Source organism: Maniola hyperantus, chromosome 19, assembly GCF_902806685.2.
Source record: "Maniola hyperantus chromosome 19, iAphHyp1.2, whole genome shotgun sequence".
NCBI classification, from domain to species: domain Eukaryota; kingdom Metazoa; phylum Arthropoda; class Insecta; order Lepidoptera; family Nymphalidae; genus Maniola; species Maniola hyperantus.
This window is the reverse complement of record NC_048554.1, coordinates 97,262-117,652: the sequence shown is the minus strand read 5'-3', so window position 1 is coordinate 117,652 and position 20,391 is coordinate 97,262. Positions and strand designations below refer to the sequence as shown.

At 46.2% G+C, this 20,391-nt stretch overlaps 2 protein-coding genes across 5 annotated transcripts in view; both read right to left on the bottom strand.

Annotated features, from left to right (window-relative positions):
• Nucleotides 1-7,356, bottom strand: part of LOC117991428 (uncharacterized) — a 28,155-nt gene extending 20,799 nt beyond the window's left edge. For 3 of the 4 annotated variants that reach the window (XM_069504947.1, XM_069504950.1, XM_069504949.1), the window contains exons 1-3: nucleotides 6,671-7,356; nucleotides 6,203-6,583; nucleotides 5,338-5,771 (exon numbers count right to left, since the gene is read on the bottom strand). In XM_069504947.1, the coding sequence (XP_069361048.1) occupies nucleotides 5,338-5,771; nucleotides 6,203-6,556 (788 nt within the window). In that variant the 5' untranslated portion in view covers nucleotides 6,557-6,583; nucleotides 6,671-7,356. The remainder of the gene's footprint in view (nucleotides 1-5,337; nucleotides 5,772-6,202; nucleotides 6,584-6,670) is intronic. The other variant, XM_069504948.1, reaches the window with a different exon arrangement.
• An 8,284-nt stretch (nucleotides 7,357-15,640) lies between these two features.
• Nucleotides 15,641-18,473, bottom strand: LOC138403659 (uncharacterized). Its single transcript, XM_069505024.1, has 2 exons — nucleotides 18,290-18,473; nucleotides 15,641-17,655 (listed from the first exon to the last, which is right to left on the bottom strand). The coding sequence occupies exons 1-2, from the start codon at nucleotides 18,382-18,384 to the stop codon at nucleotides 17,184-17,186; spliced, it is 567 nt and encodes a 188-aa protein (XP_069361125.1). The 5' UTR covers nucleotides 18,385-18,473; the 3' UTR covers nucleotides 15,641-17,183.
• Nucleotides 18,474-20,391: the final 1,918 nt, after the last annotated feature.

The window sequence follows — 20,391 nt, the reverse complement described above, 5'->3', positions numbered from 1 at the left end:
AACTATTTGCGAACTAAACAACAGAACCAAAACAAGCGCAACCCTCGGCACTGATACGTACGGAACAGTGTTTGACGCTTGTGTGCGCAGCCTTGCCGCCCCTGCGTCGCGGTGAACTGTTACTGGCATTGATGCCTGCTTATCTTGTACTAGGGGATGCTTGAGCGGAACAAATGTATCTCATGAAATGTACTTTGTATGTACGAGTACATACTTATCTCAGGACCGTCGCGTTGGTGCAATACAAACGTAAAAGTCTTATCCGAGACTAAAATTGATATTTTGGCAAGTTTTCAATACGAAAATTGTCATTACGCCCAAATTATTCTTCGGTTAAACGTCACGAACTAAGAGCCAGCGCGTCCCAGACCTTCGTTATTTTATAAAAGCTGAAAGATTATCTGCGTATAATTGTCCCCAACACTGGGAGAAACGTTTGTTTGTATGTATGTTTGGATCTAGGCTCTGGGAGATAAGAGGTAGGTAATAAAGGTGTAAAAAATCTTACATCAAAATATAAAGTCTAATTTTTTATATTTTCTTCAGAATAGTATTAGCGCTTACGCCATGCATGACGTCACTCAAGTGTCATGGCGACCTCCTGACCTCCAACCAAGAACCTACTTCGAGGTAATTAACAAAAATATGTAAAACTTTCCCATACAAACTTTCATCCCCTATTTTACCACCCTTAAGGGGAGATTTTCCAGAATAACTTCTACAGGTTTTTTTCAAATTTAAAAACCTAAATCCCGCATTTTATGTATCTATCTTTGAAAACATAGGACTTTGAAGTAACCCTCCACCCCCATTCCACCCTCTTAGGGAAGGATTTTCTGAAAACCGTTTTTTAGCTGACACCTAAGTCTTATAAAGAACCTACTTTCCAAATTTCAAGTTTGTTTACAACTAGCTGATGCCCGCGACTTCGTACGCGTGGGTTTAGGTTTTTAAAAATCCTGTAGGAACTCTTAAATTTTCCGGGATAAAAAGTAGCCTATGTCCTTCCCCGGATTGCAAGCTACCTTCTGTTTAAAATTTCGTCAAAATCGGTTAAACGGATGGGCCATGAAAGGCTAGCAGACAGACAGACAGACAGACAGACAGTCAGATAGACACACTTTCGCATTTATAATATTAGTATGGATAGTATGGATAACGAATAACGAAGGTCTGGTATCAATCACTAGTGTGAATGCAGCTACAAGTAGGTACATGCTATGCAACAAGCCGACACAAAGGAATCAATATGCCTCCGTCCCCATTCATATCAAATATATGCAATGAAAGTAAAAATAGCACCGTCTTCAATGAAATGGACCCAGCTGATTGTTGCTAGGGGAGAACTCAACCCGTCGGCCGACCTGTCGCCCGACAAGTTGCCGAACAAGTTTGATGTTACTGTGCGCATGTTCAGTATCGACTGCCAACGCGACCTGAATGACCTACAACTGAATTTGAACCTAAACCTGAAGTAGTAAGGTTCAGAATCATTTGTCAATTGTAATCAACTAGTCTTTCAAACAATCATAATGTAACTAAACCAAGCGATTCTGCTCTTAATGTGTATGGGAATAGAGACTATGATGATGGTATGTTCTGTCGCTATGGTGTATAGGCAGTAATTAACGGAATCTGTAATAAGTGAGTAAACTAGAGCTGCAGCTATCAGCATCAGCATCAGCATCAGCAGCGTGCAAATTGCAATATGTCGTGGAAGCTTTTTCCATCCCCACTTTAATTAAAGCTTTGTCATTTCTGATTATACAACAACTAGCTGATGCCCGCGACTTCCTACGCGTGCAAGGGTTTAGGTTTTTAAAATTCCTGTAGGAACTCTTACATTATCCGGGCAAAAAGTAGCCTATGTCCTTCCCCGGGTTGCAAGCTACCTCTGTACCAAATTTCATCAAAATCGGTTGAACGGTTAAGCTGTGAAAAGCTAACAGACAGACAGACAGACAGACACACTTTCGCATTTATAATATTAGTATGGATAAATAAAAAATAGATAGGTGTTGAGGATAAGTAGGTACTAGGTAGGTACAATAGGTCTCACTAACCGCACTTTTCAAATGACATATTGACTAACTGATGCCCGCGACTTCGTATGTGTGGATTTAGATTTTTTAAATTCCCGGGGGAACTCTTTGATTTTCCGGGATAAAAAGTAGCCTATGTCACTGTCGTATTGAACAGTACCCATGCAAAAAATAGCCTATGTCACTGTCGTATTGAACAGTACCCATGCAAAAAATAGCCTATGTCACTGTCGTATTGAACAGTACCCATGCAAAAAATAGCCTATGTCACTGTCGTATTGAACAGTACCCATGCAAAAAATAGCCTATGTCACTGTCGTATTGAACAGTACCCATGCAAAAAATAGCCTATGTCACTGTCGTATTGAACAGTACCCATGCAAAAAATAGCCTATGTCACTGTCGTATTGAACAGTACCCATGCAAAAAATAGCCTATGTCACTGTCGTATTGAACAGTACCCATGCAAAAAATAGCCTATGTCACTGTCGTATTGAACAGTACCCATGCAAAAAATAGCCTATGTCACTGTCGTATTGAACAGTACCCATGCAAAAAATAGCCTATGTCACTGTCGTATTGAACAGTACCCATGCAAAAAATAGCCTATGTCACTGTCGTATTGAACAGTACCCATGCAAAAAATAGCCTATGTCACTGTCGTATTGAACAGTACCCATGCAAAAAATAGCCTATGTCACTGTCGTATTGAACAGTACCCATGCAAAAAATAGCCTATGTCACTGTCGTATTGAACAGTACCCATGCAAAAAATCACGTCGATCCGTTGCTCGGTTGAAGAAGAAGAAGGAGAAGAAAAAGAAAAACGTTTATTTTTTAAAGCTGTACCACCACACATGACCAGTTAGGTTACCGTTCACCGTTGCGATGTGATTGAAGGACAAACCAACAAACAAAAAACACACTTTCGCATTTATAATAAGTCTACTGATCTTCAATACACAATAAATAATGTTACATACCTACTTATATACTGAAGAGAATATCTTGGTAACTACCTACTTGTATTTTGTTTACGTATTTTCGCCAAAATCAGAATACCTTCCTAATGTCGTATAATAATTAACTTTGCAGCTTTCGTTAATTGTCGGACATCGGAACAAGACAGCTGATTGAGCTTATTAATGTTAATTGCGACTTTATCCTAACTTAGCAAGTAGCTAACTTAGCAAGTAGCTAACTTAGCAAGTTGCTAACTTAGCAAGTAGCTAACTTAGCAAGTAGCTAACTTAGCAAGTAGCTAACTTAGCAAGTAGCTAACTTAGCAAGTAGCTAACTTAGCAAGTAGCTAACTTAGCAAGTAGCTAACTTAGCAAGTAGCTAACTTAGCAAGTAGCTAACTTAGCAAGTAGCTAACTTAGCAAGTAGCTAACTTAGCAAGTAGCTAACTTAGCAAGTAGCTAACTTAGCAAGTAGCTAACTTAGCTACTTGCTAACTTAGCAAGTAGCTAACTTAGCAAGTAGCTAACTTAGCAAGTAGCTAACTTAGCAAGTAGCTAACTTAGCAAGTAGCTAACTTAGCAAGTAGCTAACTTAGCAAGTAGCTAACTTAGCAAGTAGCTAACTTAGTAAGTAGCTAACTGCTAAGCTGTGCCAGAAGTATTTACTCTCAGTGTATAATTGTAAATAAGTTAAGTATAAGTCCCGCTAATTGCGATTGCGCGTGGCCGCCATTTTAGTGACGTCGGCACTAGACTGAAGTTTCGAGCTGATGGTATATTTTTCACTTAAATATACGTCAAATGACGTCATTTCGATGTTAATGAGACATGGTTATATTAGAAATCTATTTGATGTGTATGAGAACATCGGTGATGCTAGGCCTGAAGCCTGATAGTCTACTGGTTACGAACGAATAACTAAAAGTTAGAGTCCATTGCACTAACGGTAGCTTCCACGGTGGATAGAAAGAGACGAATGCTTTTTAATTTTTTAATAACTAATTTTATTCTAAGCCAGATGATAATCGCGACTTCATCTGCGTGGATATAATAGGTATTTTAATCCCGTGTGAACTCTTTGATTTTCCGAGATAAATAATGTGTTAAGTCAGAGTATAAGCTATTTCCATTCCAAATTTCAGCCAAATCCGTCTGGTAGTTTTTGCGTGAAAGAGTAACAACCAAACAAACACACACACACACACACACCAAACTGTCGCTTTTGTAATCTTAGTGTATGTGATCTCCCTAAACTAGCTTTAATACTGTGACAATGTTTGTTCACAAATCTAATATCCAAATGTAATGACGATCTTATTAACTAAACCTTACATTTTATACCTTATTTATTCATAGAACTACTATAATCTAGAATCTAGATAATGGTATGTATAGTTCGGAGCACATAGGTACATCTACGTAGTACGTACGGAACGTACATCTACGTAGTACGTACGGAACGTACATCTACGTAGTACGTACGGAACGGCCGGTGCTGCTTTCGTTGGTGTGGTCGTCTGGACGGTACCATACGCAACATTGCGACAATTATTGTGGTGCGTGGTGAAACTTACAGCTCATACTTCCTGTGCCTAGGAAGACACTCTGCGCCGCACCGCCTCGCGTCGTGTCTGCCCAAGCCTCGAATGTATCGCCAAAGTGTACTCAACAATAACAAAATATAGGTAATTTGACAAGACACACCGTTTCTCGTAGCGCAGACATCTTAACTAACTTTGTAAATGTATTCTAAACATGCCAATGTATTCCTTATAATTAATGTAATACAGTTTATTTGAATGTAACGGCTAACTTTGTAAAGTGCGAGCGCAAAAGATGCGGGCCTTCTGACGAAACGCCATACACGTGTCTCGAGTTTCTATAAATACAAGTAAATAGAATTGTCTTACAACTAGACTGAATAGCCGTGATAGCCGTGATAGCCGTGATAGCCTAGTGGTTAACACATCCACCTCCTATTCGGGAGGTCAGGGGTTCGATCCCGGATCTCGGACACGCAGACGCACCTCTAACTTTTCAGTGGTGTGTACGTTTTAATTCTAAGCCATTAAATATCACTTGGTTTAACGATAAAGGAAAACATCGAGGAAACCGGCATGATTGAGAGTTCTCCCAAATGTTATCGACGGTTTGTTAAGTCTGCCCATCCGGACTCGGCCAGTGTGGTGGACTATAGCCTAACCTTCTCATTCTGAGAGGGAGATGCTTGCTTAATCAAGCCGGCGATGATGAATTATTAAAGTATTGTAATATTATAATATCTTAATTTAATATTGAATTTATGAATATGATGGTTACTGGTTACTGGTTACTGGTAGGAGGAACAAGGACTCGACAGCTCGTCGGGATAGGGATTATCCAGGAGCAGCCCGTCGATCTTGTACATCATCCTGTCCCTCATCTTCCCGGGGTACTTGCGCAGCCTCCTCGCTAGGAGCTTCGCGTAGATGTCGCACTCGTCACCCTCTTCAGTCCTCTGCGCCGCTCTGCTCGCGCTCGCGCTGGCGCCCTGACTCGCGCTCTCAGAGTTTAGTGGATCAAAACTACTGTAGTGTATATTTTGTCCTTCGTTATAGTTAATTCCCATGAAGTTCTTCCTCTTCTTGCTCAAATGAGGTGTCGTTGTAGTGCTGGAGTCAGTCCGTTCGTCGTTCTCCTTCTTTATAGTGAGGACAGTGATGTCGTCGCTGTGCTCTGATTGGTTGGACGGGGACGGCGAAGGTGCCGTCGGCTCTTCGTGTTGTTTCTGTAAATATTATAATAGCTTTTGTTGCTTTCTGACAAAACGATTGGTAATGCAAGAGGGCGACCGCCCCGGGTGGTACATAAAGGCGAAAGTGTGTTTGTTTGTCCTTCAATCACGCCGCAACGGAGCAACTGGTCGGTGTAATTTTTTGCAAGGATATAGGTGGTTAAAAAACCTTGAGAGTGACATAGGCTACTTTTTATTCCGGAAAATTAAAGAGTTCTCACGGGATTTTTAAAAAGGTAAATGCACGCGGACGAAGTCGCGAGCATCAGCTAGTTCAATGAGAAACTTCGGCAAAGCAGTGACGTCAACACATCACAAACACACGCACAAACACACTCAACCAAGCAGTGTGTGAGCGTGTATGTCATATGTGTAGATGACATCATAATGTGTAAAATATTAATGTTATTTACATATGTACTTACTAAGTATTCAGTAGTTAAGGAGCCGTCGATATCGTACACACTTCCCAAGTAGCTCTCCATCGCGTCGTACGCGAACCACACGGGCTGGAACACCTCGTCCTCGGCCGCCTGCGCCTTGAGCGACGCCATCTTCTTGCGGAACAGGGGCCTCCACGTCGCCATCAGAACCTTCTTCTTGTTCTTCAACGCGTCCACAGGTCTGTTCATCCTGGAACTGATCCTCGACCACGCCTCGTTGACTTTGTGTTTCAGTTTGTACTTGGGATCGTTGAAGTCCCACAGCGCTCGCTCGGCGGCGATGTGCCTCACGAACTTCAACGTCAGTTCGTTGTTCCAGTCGCAGTCCAGCGCCATGGTGGTGGGCAGCGGACGTCACGCGACCTGCCACTGCGAGGGGAGTGGCGAGCGGCGTGACGACGACGAGCGCGCCACTGCGCCGTACTCGCGCCCACGGACGCGTCACGCGACCTGCCTCGTTGCGCTCGCGGCGGCCACTGCGAGGGGAGTGGCGAGCGGCGTGACGACGACGAGCGCGCCACTGCGCCGTACTCGCGCCCACGGACGCGTCACGCGACCTGCCTCGTTGCGCTCGCGGCGGCCACTGCGAGGGGAGTGGCGAGCGGCGTGACGACGACGAGCGCGCCACTGCGCCGTACTCGCGCCCACGGACGCGTCACGCGACCTGCCTCGTTGCGCTCGCGGCGGCCACTGCGAGGGGAGTGGCGAGCGGCGTGACGACGACGAGCGCGCCACTGCGCCGTACTCGCGCCCACGGACGCGTCACGCGACCTGCCTCGTTGCGCTCGCGGCGGCCACTGCGAGGGGAGTGGCGAGCGGCGTGACGACGACGAGCGCGCCACTGCGCCGTACTCGCGCCCACGGACGCGTCACGCGACCTGCCTCGTTGCGCTCGCGGCGGCCACTGCGAGGGGAGTGGCGAGCGGCGTGACGACGACGAGCGCGCCACTGCGCCGTACTCGCGCCCACGGACGCGTCACGCGACCTGCCTCGTTGCGCTCGCGGCGGCCACTGCGAGGGGAGTGGCGAGCGGCGTGACGACGACGAGCGCGCCACTGCGCCGTACTCGCGCCCACGGACGCGTCACGCGACCTGCCTCGTTGCGCTCGCGGCGGCCACTGCGAGGGGAGTGGCGAGCGGCATGAGCGGCTTTCCTGCTCATTTCTAAGGAAGTGAGCAGGAGAGCGACTGAATGGAAATATGATCGGTACCTACCTATCCCTTAAATAGTTTACGTGGTTTACCACGTCTATGACCATTATTGACATCTATAGGTAATAGGTATCTATGTCACTTTTTTCTACTACATGATGCCCATGACTTCGTCTGCGTGGGTAGGTATAATATGTTTTTCTACTACATGATGCCCATGACTTCGTCTGCGTGGGTAGGCATAATATGTTTTTCTACTACATGATGCCCATGACTTCGTCTGCGTGGGTAGGTATAATATGTTTTTCTACTACATGATGCCCATGACTTCGTCTGCATGGGTAGGTATAATATGTTTTTCTACTACATGATGCCCATGACTTCGTCTGCGTGGGTAGGTATAATATGTTTTTCTACTACATGATGCCCATGACTTCGGTATAAGAGGTCTGGCGCTCGAATGGATAATCAGCTATCTTGGTCAAAGACAACAATGTGTGGAAATATCCAGAACTAGTAAAGAACAATGTAGTACTTTTCGTTCTGCGTTCAAACAACAACAACCTTTCGGTGTACCGCAAGGAAGCATACTAGGGCCGCTATTATTTTTAACATACATCAATGACCTACCCAACTGCATTAGCCAGCAATGCATCCTATATGCTGATGACACAACAATAATTATAAAATGCAAGGATAAATCGACCCTTGAAAGTGATATAAATAACGCATTAGCAAAAACAATTGAATGGCTAGAACTCAATAATTTAACAGCTAATATGGATAAAACAAAATATATTCAATTTCTTACTTACAATAGCACTCCCATTAATTTACAAATAAGTTATAAACTGCAAAACATTGAAAGAGTAGATGACATATCGTTCTTAGGTCTTATTTTTGATAAATACAGTAATTGGAAAGCACATGTTGATAGTCTATGCAATAGACTTGATCGCTTTACATACGTTTTAAAAAGGCTCAGCAAAAATTCTAGTATAAAAACTGCATTGCTTGCATATCATGGACATGTTGCCTCACTGTTACGCTATGGTCTTGTCTTATGGGGTAACTCTGTAAACGCTGATAAGGTATTTATAAGACAAAAAGCATGCTTGAGGTCCATTTGTGGTGCGAATATGATGGACAGCTGCCGGCCTTTATTTAAATGTCACGGCATACTCCCCTTACCTAGTCTCTATATTTTAGAAATATGTTTACTTGTTAAAAAAAATCCAGGATTATTCTTGGCTAATGAGGTCAATCCAAACTTGAAAAGCAGAAGAAGGAATAATAAAATTCAGCTACCTCACACGAGGATAAATCTTTTTTCTAAAAGCGCATACTACATGGCAATAAAAACTTATAACAAGCTACCCGAAGTGATAAAAAACACGCCTAGTATACTACATTTCAAGCGGAAACTACATGATCTTCTTTTAAACAAAATGTATTACAAAATTAATGACTATTTCATGGATAAAAATTTATAATATAATTGATGAATTTGGACTCTTATATGCGCTGACAAACTATGCTTTTGTTCTGCTTCTTTTAAATGACTGGTTTATATTCTGTAATCACTGTATATTTTATTTTGTTTTTAACTACGACATGGAAATCCTTATTTTATTTTATCTGATTGAGTAATGTTTAAATTTATGATTTCGTAAATGTTATGAACTAGAAAAAAAATTTGATGTAATTGTAATATTCTTTAACCATTTGCACACCAGGATCTGGTAGAATGTGTCAGGCAACTCAACTGATGTAACACCTACATGTACCCACATTCCAGCGAATAAACGTTTATTTATTTATTTATTTATTTATTCGTCTGCATGGGTAGGTATAATATGTTTTTCTACTACATGATGCCCATGACTTCGTCTGCGTGGGTAGGTATAATATGTTTTTCTACTACATGATGCCCATGACTTCGTCTGCGTGGGTAGGTATAATATGTTTAAAAATTCCGCAGGAATCAGGGATTTTAACGGTATGAATAGTATCTAGCCTATGTTGGCCTTCTCCAGTCCTTCCCCGCTGGCAAGTTACATACAATCCAATGCAAAAGCTTTTATAAAATAACGAATGTCTGGCACATGCTGGCTCTTAGTCCATAAATCAAATAAATTGAAATCAAGATTTGCTATTCGTGTAATTTTGCCTAGATTCTAGAAATATAAATAGGTAACATTTCCAGAATACCAGCTAACCTTGACCGTTTCCCAAAGTCAATAAATCTCTTACCTAGACACGGGACACCTAATAATATTTCTAGACAAGCAAGTAACTCGATAGCATCTAGATGTTGTTTTTAGCGACAGCTATAGCTAGTCAAAAAACCAATTTAAAGCTAGGTATCATAAATTAATGTAAATAACTCTAGAATCCAATAAAGCGGCGATGCATTGATTTTCACTTCTCCTGCTCATAAAGTTCTTGAGGGTTCCGTACTATCAGTACCCAATTATAAATGCGAAAGTGTGTTTGTTTGTTGGTTTGTCCTTCAATCACGTCACAACGGAGCAACCGATTGATGTGATTATTTGCATGGGTAGGTATAGTTAAAGACCTGGAGAATATTTTTAGGTAGGTAGGTAATTATCTAATTTCGTTTTGGCAATAGTAATTCATATATTATTTTATAATTTACATAAAATTCATATAAACGTACAAACCTAAATCGTTTCGATCAGCTTGTATGTTATAAGTAAGTACTAACAAGTTACATTGCCAAATAACTAATTGCGAAATATTGTACATTGTACACAAACCATTAGCTGTTAGCATTAGCACACTGCACAGCCAGTCTGTGCTATTAGGAAATCCTCGGCACTCGGCGGGTGGCAATGGATCGGTTTTGAGGAAGCCTTGAACCATTTTGGCTGAACGCTAAAGGAATGCAAAATCATCTCCACGTTGATGCAAACACGCGACCGAAATAGTGGCGATTGACCTTCGTACATATGTGATATGGCGCACGGCGCATGGCGCATGGCGCATGGCGCATGGCGCATGGCGCATGGCGCATGGCGCATGGCGCATGGCGCATGGCGCATGGCGCATGGCGCATGGCGCGACACTTGTTCGGCTGGAATCTAATCGCAATTGTAATTAGGTAAGCTCCTGCAGCTGTTGTTATCAATTTTTGCGCACAAATTTTGATAACTCCTTCCACTCATTGGGATTCAAAGGCGGGCTGTTCGACTTGTGGACGATCCCAATATAACCAGCTCGTAGGAGCCTGCAGCACCGGAGACGTAAGCTCTCTTTGCGTGTTCTCTCGCCTTTATAATGGGGAGTGCTCTGAGGAGCTGTTGGACCTCATTCCACGCTCCTTTTTCTACAACCGCACCGCACGTCACCGTCACCCTCACCACCTGGGTGTTTGGTACTATTATATATTCTGTGGTTTGGTGCTCTTCGACTGCCCGTTGTGCCACATTGTGCATTGTGCACGCAAATGCAAACTGTGGAACCAACTCCCGGAGGGTTATTCAAGTGGAGGACCAACAAATTCCTGAAAGGCCGGAAACGCATTGGCGGTTCCTCTGGTGCTGCAAATGTTCATAGGCGGCGGTAATCACTTAACATCAGGTGACCCACCTGCTCGTTTGCTCGTAATTTTTATTAAAAAAAAAAAGACAACAGCTGACACAAAAGATCATCATGCCTATTCATTTATTTTTTCAATTTTTGTATCACAGATCACATCTCTGCACAGGTCTGCAACGCTGAACTACCCATAAGGATAAGGTCACCAATCCAGCACCTTGGGACCCCAACGCCATCGTTTTTTTTTCAAAATAATATGTGCTCTGCCCATTGGCGCACCGTTTGCCGACCAGCTCAAGGGATGGAGGCGGCTTCGCGGGGTAAGCCCGGATGAGGGCGCGATCCACGTAATCCGCTGATATTGCGCAGGTTGTATATGTATACCTACCTGCAGGTAAATACAAGGTAACCCTGAGTCAACGCGTGTCACACCATTGAATGTTGCTTCAGATATATTACGGTGTTTCCGGTTAAGTCAATGCGATGCGTCCTGCGTCCATGTCACTTCATGTACCTAGTCTTAGTGTGAGAGGCGCCGTTGCCGACTCTGAGGAAATCCCGTGGGAAGATTTACTTGTGCCTATTTGTCTCGTTTAAATAACTGGCCAAGTGCGAGGAGAGAAATGCGCACTCAATGCGTTTCATGTCAGCACGTGACGAGCGCGGGCCGTGCCACGTGCCACGTACGACGCGCGGGCCGTGCCACGTGCCACGTACGACGCGCGGGCCGTGCCACGTGCCACGTACGACGCGCGGACGAGGCACGGATTCAAAATAATATCACGAACATTTTATATGAAGCGGTTTATGCCACACCGTGCCTCGTCCGCGCGTCGTACGAGGCACGCCCCGCACCCGCCACGTGTTGGCATCAATCATCCCTAAAGCATAAGTAGGTACCTAATAGTTTATTGTCTATGTAACCTGTAATAATATACAATTTGATCAAAATCATTTACTCGCAGATAGGCAGATATCATTCACGACGACTTCATCCATTGTACATTAGGTAGGTACTTTACTTTGAGCATTTCTGAAGCATTTCGGTAATTTGTCACTTTAATCTTCATAAAACAGTCGAAAATGTGAAAATTGCCGCACGTGTAATGTACGTACCTACCGTTATCTTGTCCGTTACCTCACGTTGCATCACTCCGACCTGTCTCTTATTAGCTTCAGCATAAGACTCGTTTTCGCACTTCGCTCGGCCGCTGTCGCCGCCCGCGCCTGCTTGACGCGTGTGTCTACACTAGTGATGACATATGGCTCTCCTTGAACTTGGAATGATTTACTGTTCCGGGAAATTGATGTTGGCAAGTGTTTGGGTTTTTAGTTGGAACTTATCATTTTTCATCTTTCATTTTCCGGTTAGGTATAGTCATCGTCAACTGTGAATAGATATTATAATTATCATTATTACATGTTATAAATATAGGAAAGTGTGTTTGTTTGTCCTTCAATCACGTTGCAACGGAGCAACGAATTGACGTAATTGTTTACATGGGTATAGTTAAAGACCTGGAGACTGACATACACCTACTTAAGCTACGGACAGACGTGCTCATTAGGTACGGACAGACGTGCTCATTACTAGCACGAAAGCATGCTTTTATTGAGCAAGTGCTCATTAGTAGCACGTGTGTCATGTAATGAGCATGCTTATTTCGAGCATGCTCAAAAATCAACCGACGTTTGATTTTCGAGCATGCTACCTGAGGCGCGGGTAGAAGGGGGCGTGCTCCGAGCGCGTCTGAACAGGGTTTGCTTATTAGCATGTACTCAGTACAACATACAACATATAACTCTACAGTTTATTTAAGCATGCTTATTGCTGGCAAATGTGAACAGTTGCATGAGCATGCTAACATTAAGCAAGCATAAAAGCACGTCTGTCCGTACCTACTACCTTCTATCCCGGACAATCAAAGAATTGCTACGGGATTTTTAACAAATGATTCCACGCGAAGGAAGTCGCAGGGATAAGCTAATTAGTTACCTTATACCTATGAAACCTGCATGCCTGAGAGTTCCCGATGATGTTCTCAAATGTGTAATAAAGTTTGTCAATCCACCCTTGGTCAGCGTGGCGGGGTGGACTACGGCCTAAGCCCTTCTCATTCTCAGTGGAGTACCATCCTCAGTATTGTGCTGGCGATGGGTTGACATGATGGATGATTCATATTAGATACTTATAAGATTCACATTAAATTTTATTTATTTTAAAGTATTTAAGTAATTTGTCACAGAAACGACCACAGAATTAAATGTTGAATGTCATAGTAAACAAACATAGTAATATTGTTATCTCGGAACTTGCCAACAAAAAGCTGTATCAAAAGAACGGGCAAATCAATAAGTTCCTGAGGCGGAACTTCAAAAGGTCCCTTAACATCATATTTTGTGTTTAGATCTTTCCGATTTTCAGTCCGCCGCTCCTTTACCCGTTGAGCTATCGAGGCTCTGTTTGTTGTCTATTCACCGCTAAAGCCCGCGAGCATCTTGATGAAAGCTACTTTACATTTGACAGACAGATAAAAGCTACTATTAATCCCGGAAAATTATCTTAGATACCTACTTCCTCGGGAAAAGAGGCAGAGTTGCGGGAACAACTTGTGCTGTAAATAATTTGCAAAACACGAAGGGGAAACTAAGCCTACAAGATATAATCAAGGAGCGCTTGATCAAAGTGCTGAAAAGTGATCAAAATATACAAAAGTGATCAAAATATACAAAAGTGATCAAAATATACAAAAGTGATCAAAATAGTATACAAAAGAACATATTCCGGCACTCGCTGCCCGCGTCGCGCGTCGCGCGTCGCGCGTCGCGCGTCGTGCTGCCGGCCGGGCGCGTATTCTTTTGTAATGTTTCTTCATCATCATGATCAACTTAAGGCTGGCCCACTACAGAGCACGGGTCTCCTCTCAGAATGGACGTGGTGACCATAAGTCTACCACGTAACGCAGGCTCATTACAGATTAGTAGACTTCACACACCTTTGAGAACAGTATGGAGAACTCTCAGGCATGCAGGTTTCCTCACGATGTTTTCCTTCACCATTAAAGCAAGTGTTAGGTATACGTCATATTTCAATTATTTTAAAATTACCTAACTCCGAAAAGTTGTAAGTGCACGCCTGGTTGTCTGGTTGTCTGGTTGTCTGGTTGTCTGGTTGTCTGGTTGTCTGGTTGTCTGGTTGTCTGGTCTTGTCTGGGTATCTCCGTCTTTTCGAATCATGTCATCAAGAAGACAAAAAAGCTTTTTCCCAGGATTGAACCGCAGACCAAAGTCTGACCACCAGCTAAGCTATTCACGCAAGTGATAGTTACAGGAGCGTGCGCAGGATTGAACCGCAGACCAAAGTCTGACCACCAGCTAAGCTATATCACTTGGCTTTCATTTCACCAACAAATATGACAAAATTTTCTGTTGACGTCGCAATAGCATATCTTCGCTATTAAAATTGGACTGGAAAGGACTACTTACTTCGAATCTGGGCATTCTCTTACGTTTCATTATATGTACAGATATTCATACAAACGGCAAAACTTCGGCTTCGGCTTAGTCTTTACTCAATTACAAAAAAACGAAATGTCGAGAATTAGCAAGTCAAGCGAGCACGTAGAACAACTCGTAGAATTTAATGAAAGGGATAATTCGAGCTTTCACCTCCGAAGTCCGATCTACCTCCGTTTAGTATTCAAGCCCTATTGCTCGTTACAATTATCGCCAGTACTTCATTCCGGGCCTCGGTTAAGTAACGCCGAAACTTGCTGTAAACGAAATGATCCCAAGTTTACAGGAAATGAGATTAGGCTGTTATTCTGAAGTTGTTGTTAATCTGATAAGTACTTAAGCCGCTCCTCGAGCCGGCAGGGGCTAGTCGGGATGATGGATTGACGCTGGTTCCCTGGGAACGGGGACGGACGCTGATTTGGGACGCAACGTGCGTTGACACATTGGCCCCGTGTCATATCAGGGCGACAGCATCAAGACCGGGAGCTGCAGCAGAAACAGCTGGAAACAGCAAGCGGCGCAAGTATGCCTCACCTCAACCTGCTGCGGACTATAGATGTTTATCAAAATAGATCGCTTTTAACTAAATCGAATAACGCACACGAGGGGCTACAAGTGTGTACTTGTACAAATCCCCCGAATAGTCCGGAACACATGGACAGTGGACAGACCGGAGCGCACTAAAGTACGTGTGTGTACGGACTACGGAGGGGGACTCCGAGTGAAATAACGCAGTGGACGCAGTATTCTCCTTGGAAACGTCTTCTCTTTTTCTTAAACTTCTAATAAATTACGACACAGCGTAATCTCAAAATATGATTTGCTCCCTTAGCGTGCGCTTCACTAAACTTTCGGTGAACAGACGATGGCGCGAGTGGAGTGGAGTGGAGTGGAGTGGAGCCATTCCGTGGCGAGCTCTCGGCGGACATTTCATCCACGCTTCCCCGTCCCCCGTCTGCGCAGGCTCTAAGGAGGTAAGGTAGTACCGGCTGTGCGTGTAATTGATTACTATAGCCTCAATAGCTCAGTGGCTAAGGGCTGAAAGAAAGGGTCTAGTACAAATCTGAAAGGGAGTTCAAATCCCATAACTGAACAAGAGCTGTACGCTCAGTTTAAGAACAGAAAGATGAATTTGAATCACATTCCAACACATTCAAACTTGCCTAAAAAATACATATTAAAACATTAAAAAATTCTAAAAATAATTTAATTCTTTTCTCTTAATCATATTTCTAGCTACCTAGGCTTATTATATTTGTCACTTACCTAACAACCGTCTCATTATCTCGTTCTACAGTAGAGGTACATTATATTATGTTTAGGAACTTGCGCATGTCTTCAACTTAAGGATTTTCATTAAAGTTCTACTACATGTTTTCTACTACAATACATCAACCACTTCTTAACGCACAGACGCACAGGACATGATCCTTCCGCAGGAACAATCGTTATACCAACTTAATATTAATTACTACTTAGAATAATGTTTTTGCTCTAGGTATCTTGAAATTCGACTTTATTAAGGAATCTTCTTATTATTGTACTTATCTTACTTAGGGCCAATTTCACCAACATGGGATACATTTCATACCCCGGATAAAGTCGCAAGGTACTACTCGTGCGCAATAAGTTGAGACCTGGGGGGCGGTGAGTCGGTGACGCCACAGACGCGTGGTTGTACTGTAGACAAAATCGGAGCGCGTCGTCATTGCGTGACGTAAGCAAGTACGAGACTAAGATGTTAAAAAATGGCGTTGTCTACAGTACAACACGGGAGCTTGAGGGGAAGTTACAGGGCAAGCGGGCGGAGGGCGGAGGGTTGCATTCCAGGCGAGTCTCAACTTATCGCGCACGGGTAGTACTCTCAGTTAACCTTTTCATTTCACCAAATACTTAACCGAAGATATACGAGACTAGTCCTATACTGCCGATTTTGAAGGTATATCGAGCATCGGGCTTGTTCCTTAGGTAAAGTAAAATTGACGTCGTCTCTATAACAAGGCCACAGAAGGCAATCAATGACAAATATTGCCAATATTCAAACTTTAAACCATCGACATAGGAGGTAATAATTCTTTGCTGTAAACCTTGGATCATCCTTGGATGCTTTAAACTGACATACAATCTCAGTTTTTGACATACTCATTCTTTGGAAGCTTTATGCTTTGTACTCATTCAAATTTCAAAGTTACCGTAGATAACTACAAAACGCTATTTCAAAGAATAGCTTATCAAAGATTGGTGAAACGTGTTATCTACCCATAAGTTATCCAAAAGTAAATGTAGGGGTTAGTTTTATTCTTGGCATAGTTATTCTCGGATATCAGCATCGTTGGTGAAATTGGGCCTTAATTATATATAAATCAATAATTTGGTTAAAGGTTCTAGAAAGTGTTCTCAAAGAGAGTGCATCTGTATTCTGTAGACACTCGCTCGCGAACTTTGAGAACATTGTCTATCGAAGCTCTTAACCAAATTATCACAACTATTCACAATTAATTATTATCCATACTAATATTATAAATGCGAAAGTGTGTTTGTCTGTCTGTCTGCTAGCCTTTCACGGCCCATCCGTTCAACCGATTTTGACGAAATTTGGTACCGATATAGCTTGCTTCCCGGGGAAGGACATAATATGCTACTTTTTATCCCGGAAAATCAAAGAGTTCCCACGGGATTTTTAAAACCTAAATCCACGCGGACGAAGTCGCGGGCATCATATAGTTATAAATAATTAAGGATCACTTAAGTAGCTATTGTTATTGGGCAGTATGTAGCAGTCGTCGATGTTCGGCTTGTGCTCCTTCTCGTCCTCGCTGGCGTGGCCGGCGCTGGACAGGTTGAGCACGCTCTCCTGCTGCAGCTGGTGCGCGGCGGGGGCGCTCTCCTCCTCGTCCAGCAGCTCGTGCAGCAGCGCGAGGCACCGGCGCTGGAACAGGCGCCGCTTGCGCGCCGGCAGCTCCTGGTAGTCGGGGTGGATGCCGCGGAAGAACTGGAAGAAGGAGGCGGTCTCGTCGGGCGCGAAGGCCGAGGAGCCGCAGCTGTCGTCGTTGGGCGGCGCACGCGGGGCGGGCGGGGAGGGCGGCGTGCCGAGCGCGAACCACGGGCTCTGCAGGAAGGGCTTGACGTCCACCGCCTCCGCCATGGGCTCCGTCATGTCCATCTCCACCATGGTGGGCGCCAGCGACGAGTACGACGTGGGCCGCCTGCATCGCGACAACGTGTTCACGTTAATATCTGTTCACAGCACTCATTAGTAGCAGTTCACAATTCGATAAAACATTTACCTATTTATTTTATAACAAAAATACATAGTAAAATTGATTTGTTCATGCGCGTATACGCTTTATTACCCGAGCAGTGAGCAGTGAGCAGTGAGCAGTGAGCAGTGAGCAGTGAGCAGTGAGCAGTGAGCAGTGAGCAGTGAGCAGTGAGCAGTGAGCAGTGAGCAGTGAGCAGTGAGCAGTGAGCAGTGAGCAGTGAGCAGTGAGCAGTGAGCAGTGAGCAGTGAGCAGTGAGCAGTGAGCAGTGAGCAGTGAGCAGTGAGCAGTGAGCAGTGAGCAGTGAGCAGTGAGCAGTGAGCAGTGAGCACACATTGCACATTCCTCGATGTGTTCATTCAAACGAGTGCTTCAATTATCTTAGATTCAGAACATTTAGCGATGCAAGTTGCGAAACAACTGTTTGTGAAACAAGTCAAGGCCGACGGGGTTGGGGTGTAAGGCTGCGGCACACCGAGCGCGGCCGAGTGACGCGCGACGCGCGACCGTACAAGTCACACTGTGCGACCACTTGCGCCGCACGTCCACTGTACCTGCGCAGTGGGCGGTAAGGACTCACATGTCGGTGGCCATGTGCTCGCGCAGGAACTCCAGCTCGTCGGCGAGGTACCAGCGCGACACCATGCGGCCGCGCGTCGTGCACGTGCCGTGCATCTCGTTGCGCAGGTGCCGCGAGTACGAGTTGCGGATGTGCGACCACTTGCGCCGCACGTCCACTGTACCTGCGCAGTGGGCGGTAAGGACTCACATGTCGGTGGCCATGTGCTCGCGCAGGAACTCCAGCTCGTCGGCGAGGTACCAGCGCGACACCATGCGGCCGCGCGTCGTGCACGTGCCGTGCATCTCGTTGCGCAGGTGCCGCGAGTACGAGTTGCGGATGTGCGACCACTTGCGCCGCACGTCCACTGTACCTGCGCAGTGGGCGGTAAGGACTCACATGTCGGTGGCCATGTGCTCGCGCAGGAACTCCAGCTCGTCGGCGAGGTACCAGCGCGACACCATGCGGCCGCGCGTCGTGCACGTGCCGTGCATCTCGTTGCGCAGGTGCCGCGAGTACGAGTTGCGGATGTGCGACCACTTGCGCCGCACGTCCACTGTACCTGCGCAGTGGGCGGTAAGGACTCACATGTCGGTGGCCATGTGCTCGCGCAGGAACTCCAGCTCGTCGGCGAGGTACCAGCGCGACACCATGCGGCCGCGCGTCGTGCACGTGCCGTGCATCTCGTTGCGCAGGTGCCGCGAGTACGAGTTGCGGATGTGCGACCACTTGCGCCGCACGTCCACTGTACCTGCGCAGTGGGCGGTAAGGACTCACATGTCGGTGGCCATGTGCTCGCGCAGGAACTCCAGCTCGTCGGCGAGGTACCAGCGCGACACCATGCGGCCGCGCGTCGTGCACGTGCCGTGCATCTCGTTGCGCAGGTGCCGCGAGTACGAGTTGCGGATGTGCGACCACTTGCGCCGCACGTCCACTGTACCTGCGCAGTGGGCGGTAAGGACTCACATGTCGGTGGCCATGTGCTCGCGCAGGAACTCCAGCTCGTCGGCGAGGTACCAGCGCGACACCATGCGGCCGCGCGTCGTGCACGTGCCGTGCATCTCGTTGCGCAGGTGCCGCGAGTACGAGTTGCGGATGTGCGACCACTTGCGCCGCACGTCCACTGTACCTGCGCAGTGGGCGGTAAGGACTCACATGTCGGTGGCCATGTGCTCGCGCAGGAACTCCAGCTCGTCGGCGAGGTACCAGCGCGACACCATGCGGCCGCGCGTCGTGCACGTGCCGTGCATCTCGTTGCGCAGGTGCCGCGAGTACGAGTTGCGGATGTGCGACCACTTGCGCCGCACGTCCACTGTACCTGCGCAGTGGGCGGTAAGGACTCACATGTCGGTGGCCATGTGCTCGCGCAGGAACTCCAGCTCGTCGGCGAGGTACCAGCGCGACACCATGCGGCCGCGCGTCGTGCACGTGCCGTGCATCTCGTTGCGCAGGTGCCGCGAGTACGAGTTGCGGATGTGCGACCACTTGCGCCGCACGTCCACTGTACCTGCGCAGTGGGCGGTAAGGACTCACATGTCGGTGGCCATGTGCTCGCGCAGGAACTCCAGCTCGTCGGCGAGGTACCAGCGCGACACCATGCGGCCGCGCGTCGTGCACGTGCCGTGCATCTCGTTGCGCAGGTGCCGCGAGTACGAGTTGCGGATGTGCGACCACTTGCGCCGCACGTCCACTGTACCTGCGCAGTGGGCGGTAAGGACTCACATGTCGGTGGCCATGTGCTCGCGCAGGAACTCCAGCTCGTCGGCGAGGTACCAGCGCGACACCATGCGGCCGCGCGTCGTGCACGTGCCGTGCATCTCGTTGCGCAGGTGCCGCGAGTACGAGTTGCGGATGTGCGACCACTTGCGCCGCACGTCCACTGTACCTGCGCAGTGGGCGGTAAGGACTCACATGTCGGTGGCCATGTGCTCGCGCAGGAACTCCAGCTCGTCGGCGAGGTACCAGCGCGACACCATGCGGCCGCGCGTCGTGCACGTGCCGTGCATCTCGTTGCGCAGGTGCCGCGAGTACGAGTTGCGGATGTGCGACCACTTGCGCCGCACGTCCACTGTACCTGCGCAGTGGGCGGTAAGGACTCACATGTCGGTGGCCATGTGCTCGCG

Excerpts from the sequence above, each read along its gene's own strand:
- LOC138403659 (XM_069505024.1), bottom strand. The coding sequence starts at position 18,384 with ATGCACGGCACGTGCACGACGCGCGGCCGCATGGTGTCGCGCTGGTAC. Across the intron at positions 17,656-18,289 it reads GAGCACATGGCCACCGACAT|GCGGCCCACGTCGTACTCGT; the intron begins GTGAGTCCTTAC and ends GTCGCGATGCAG.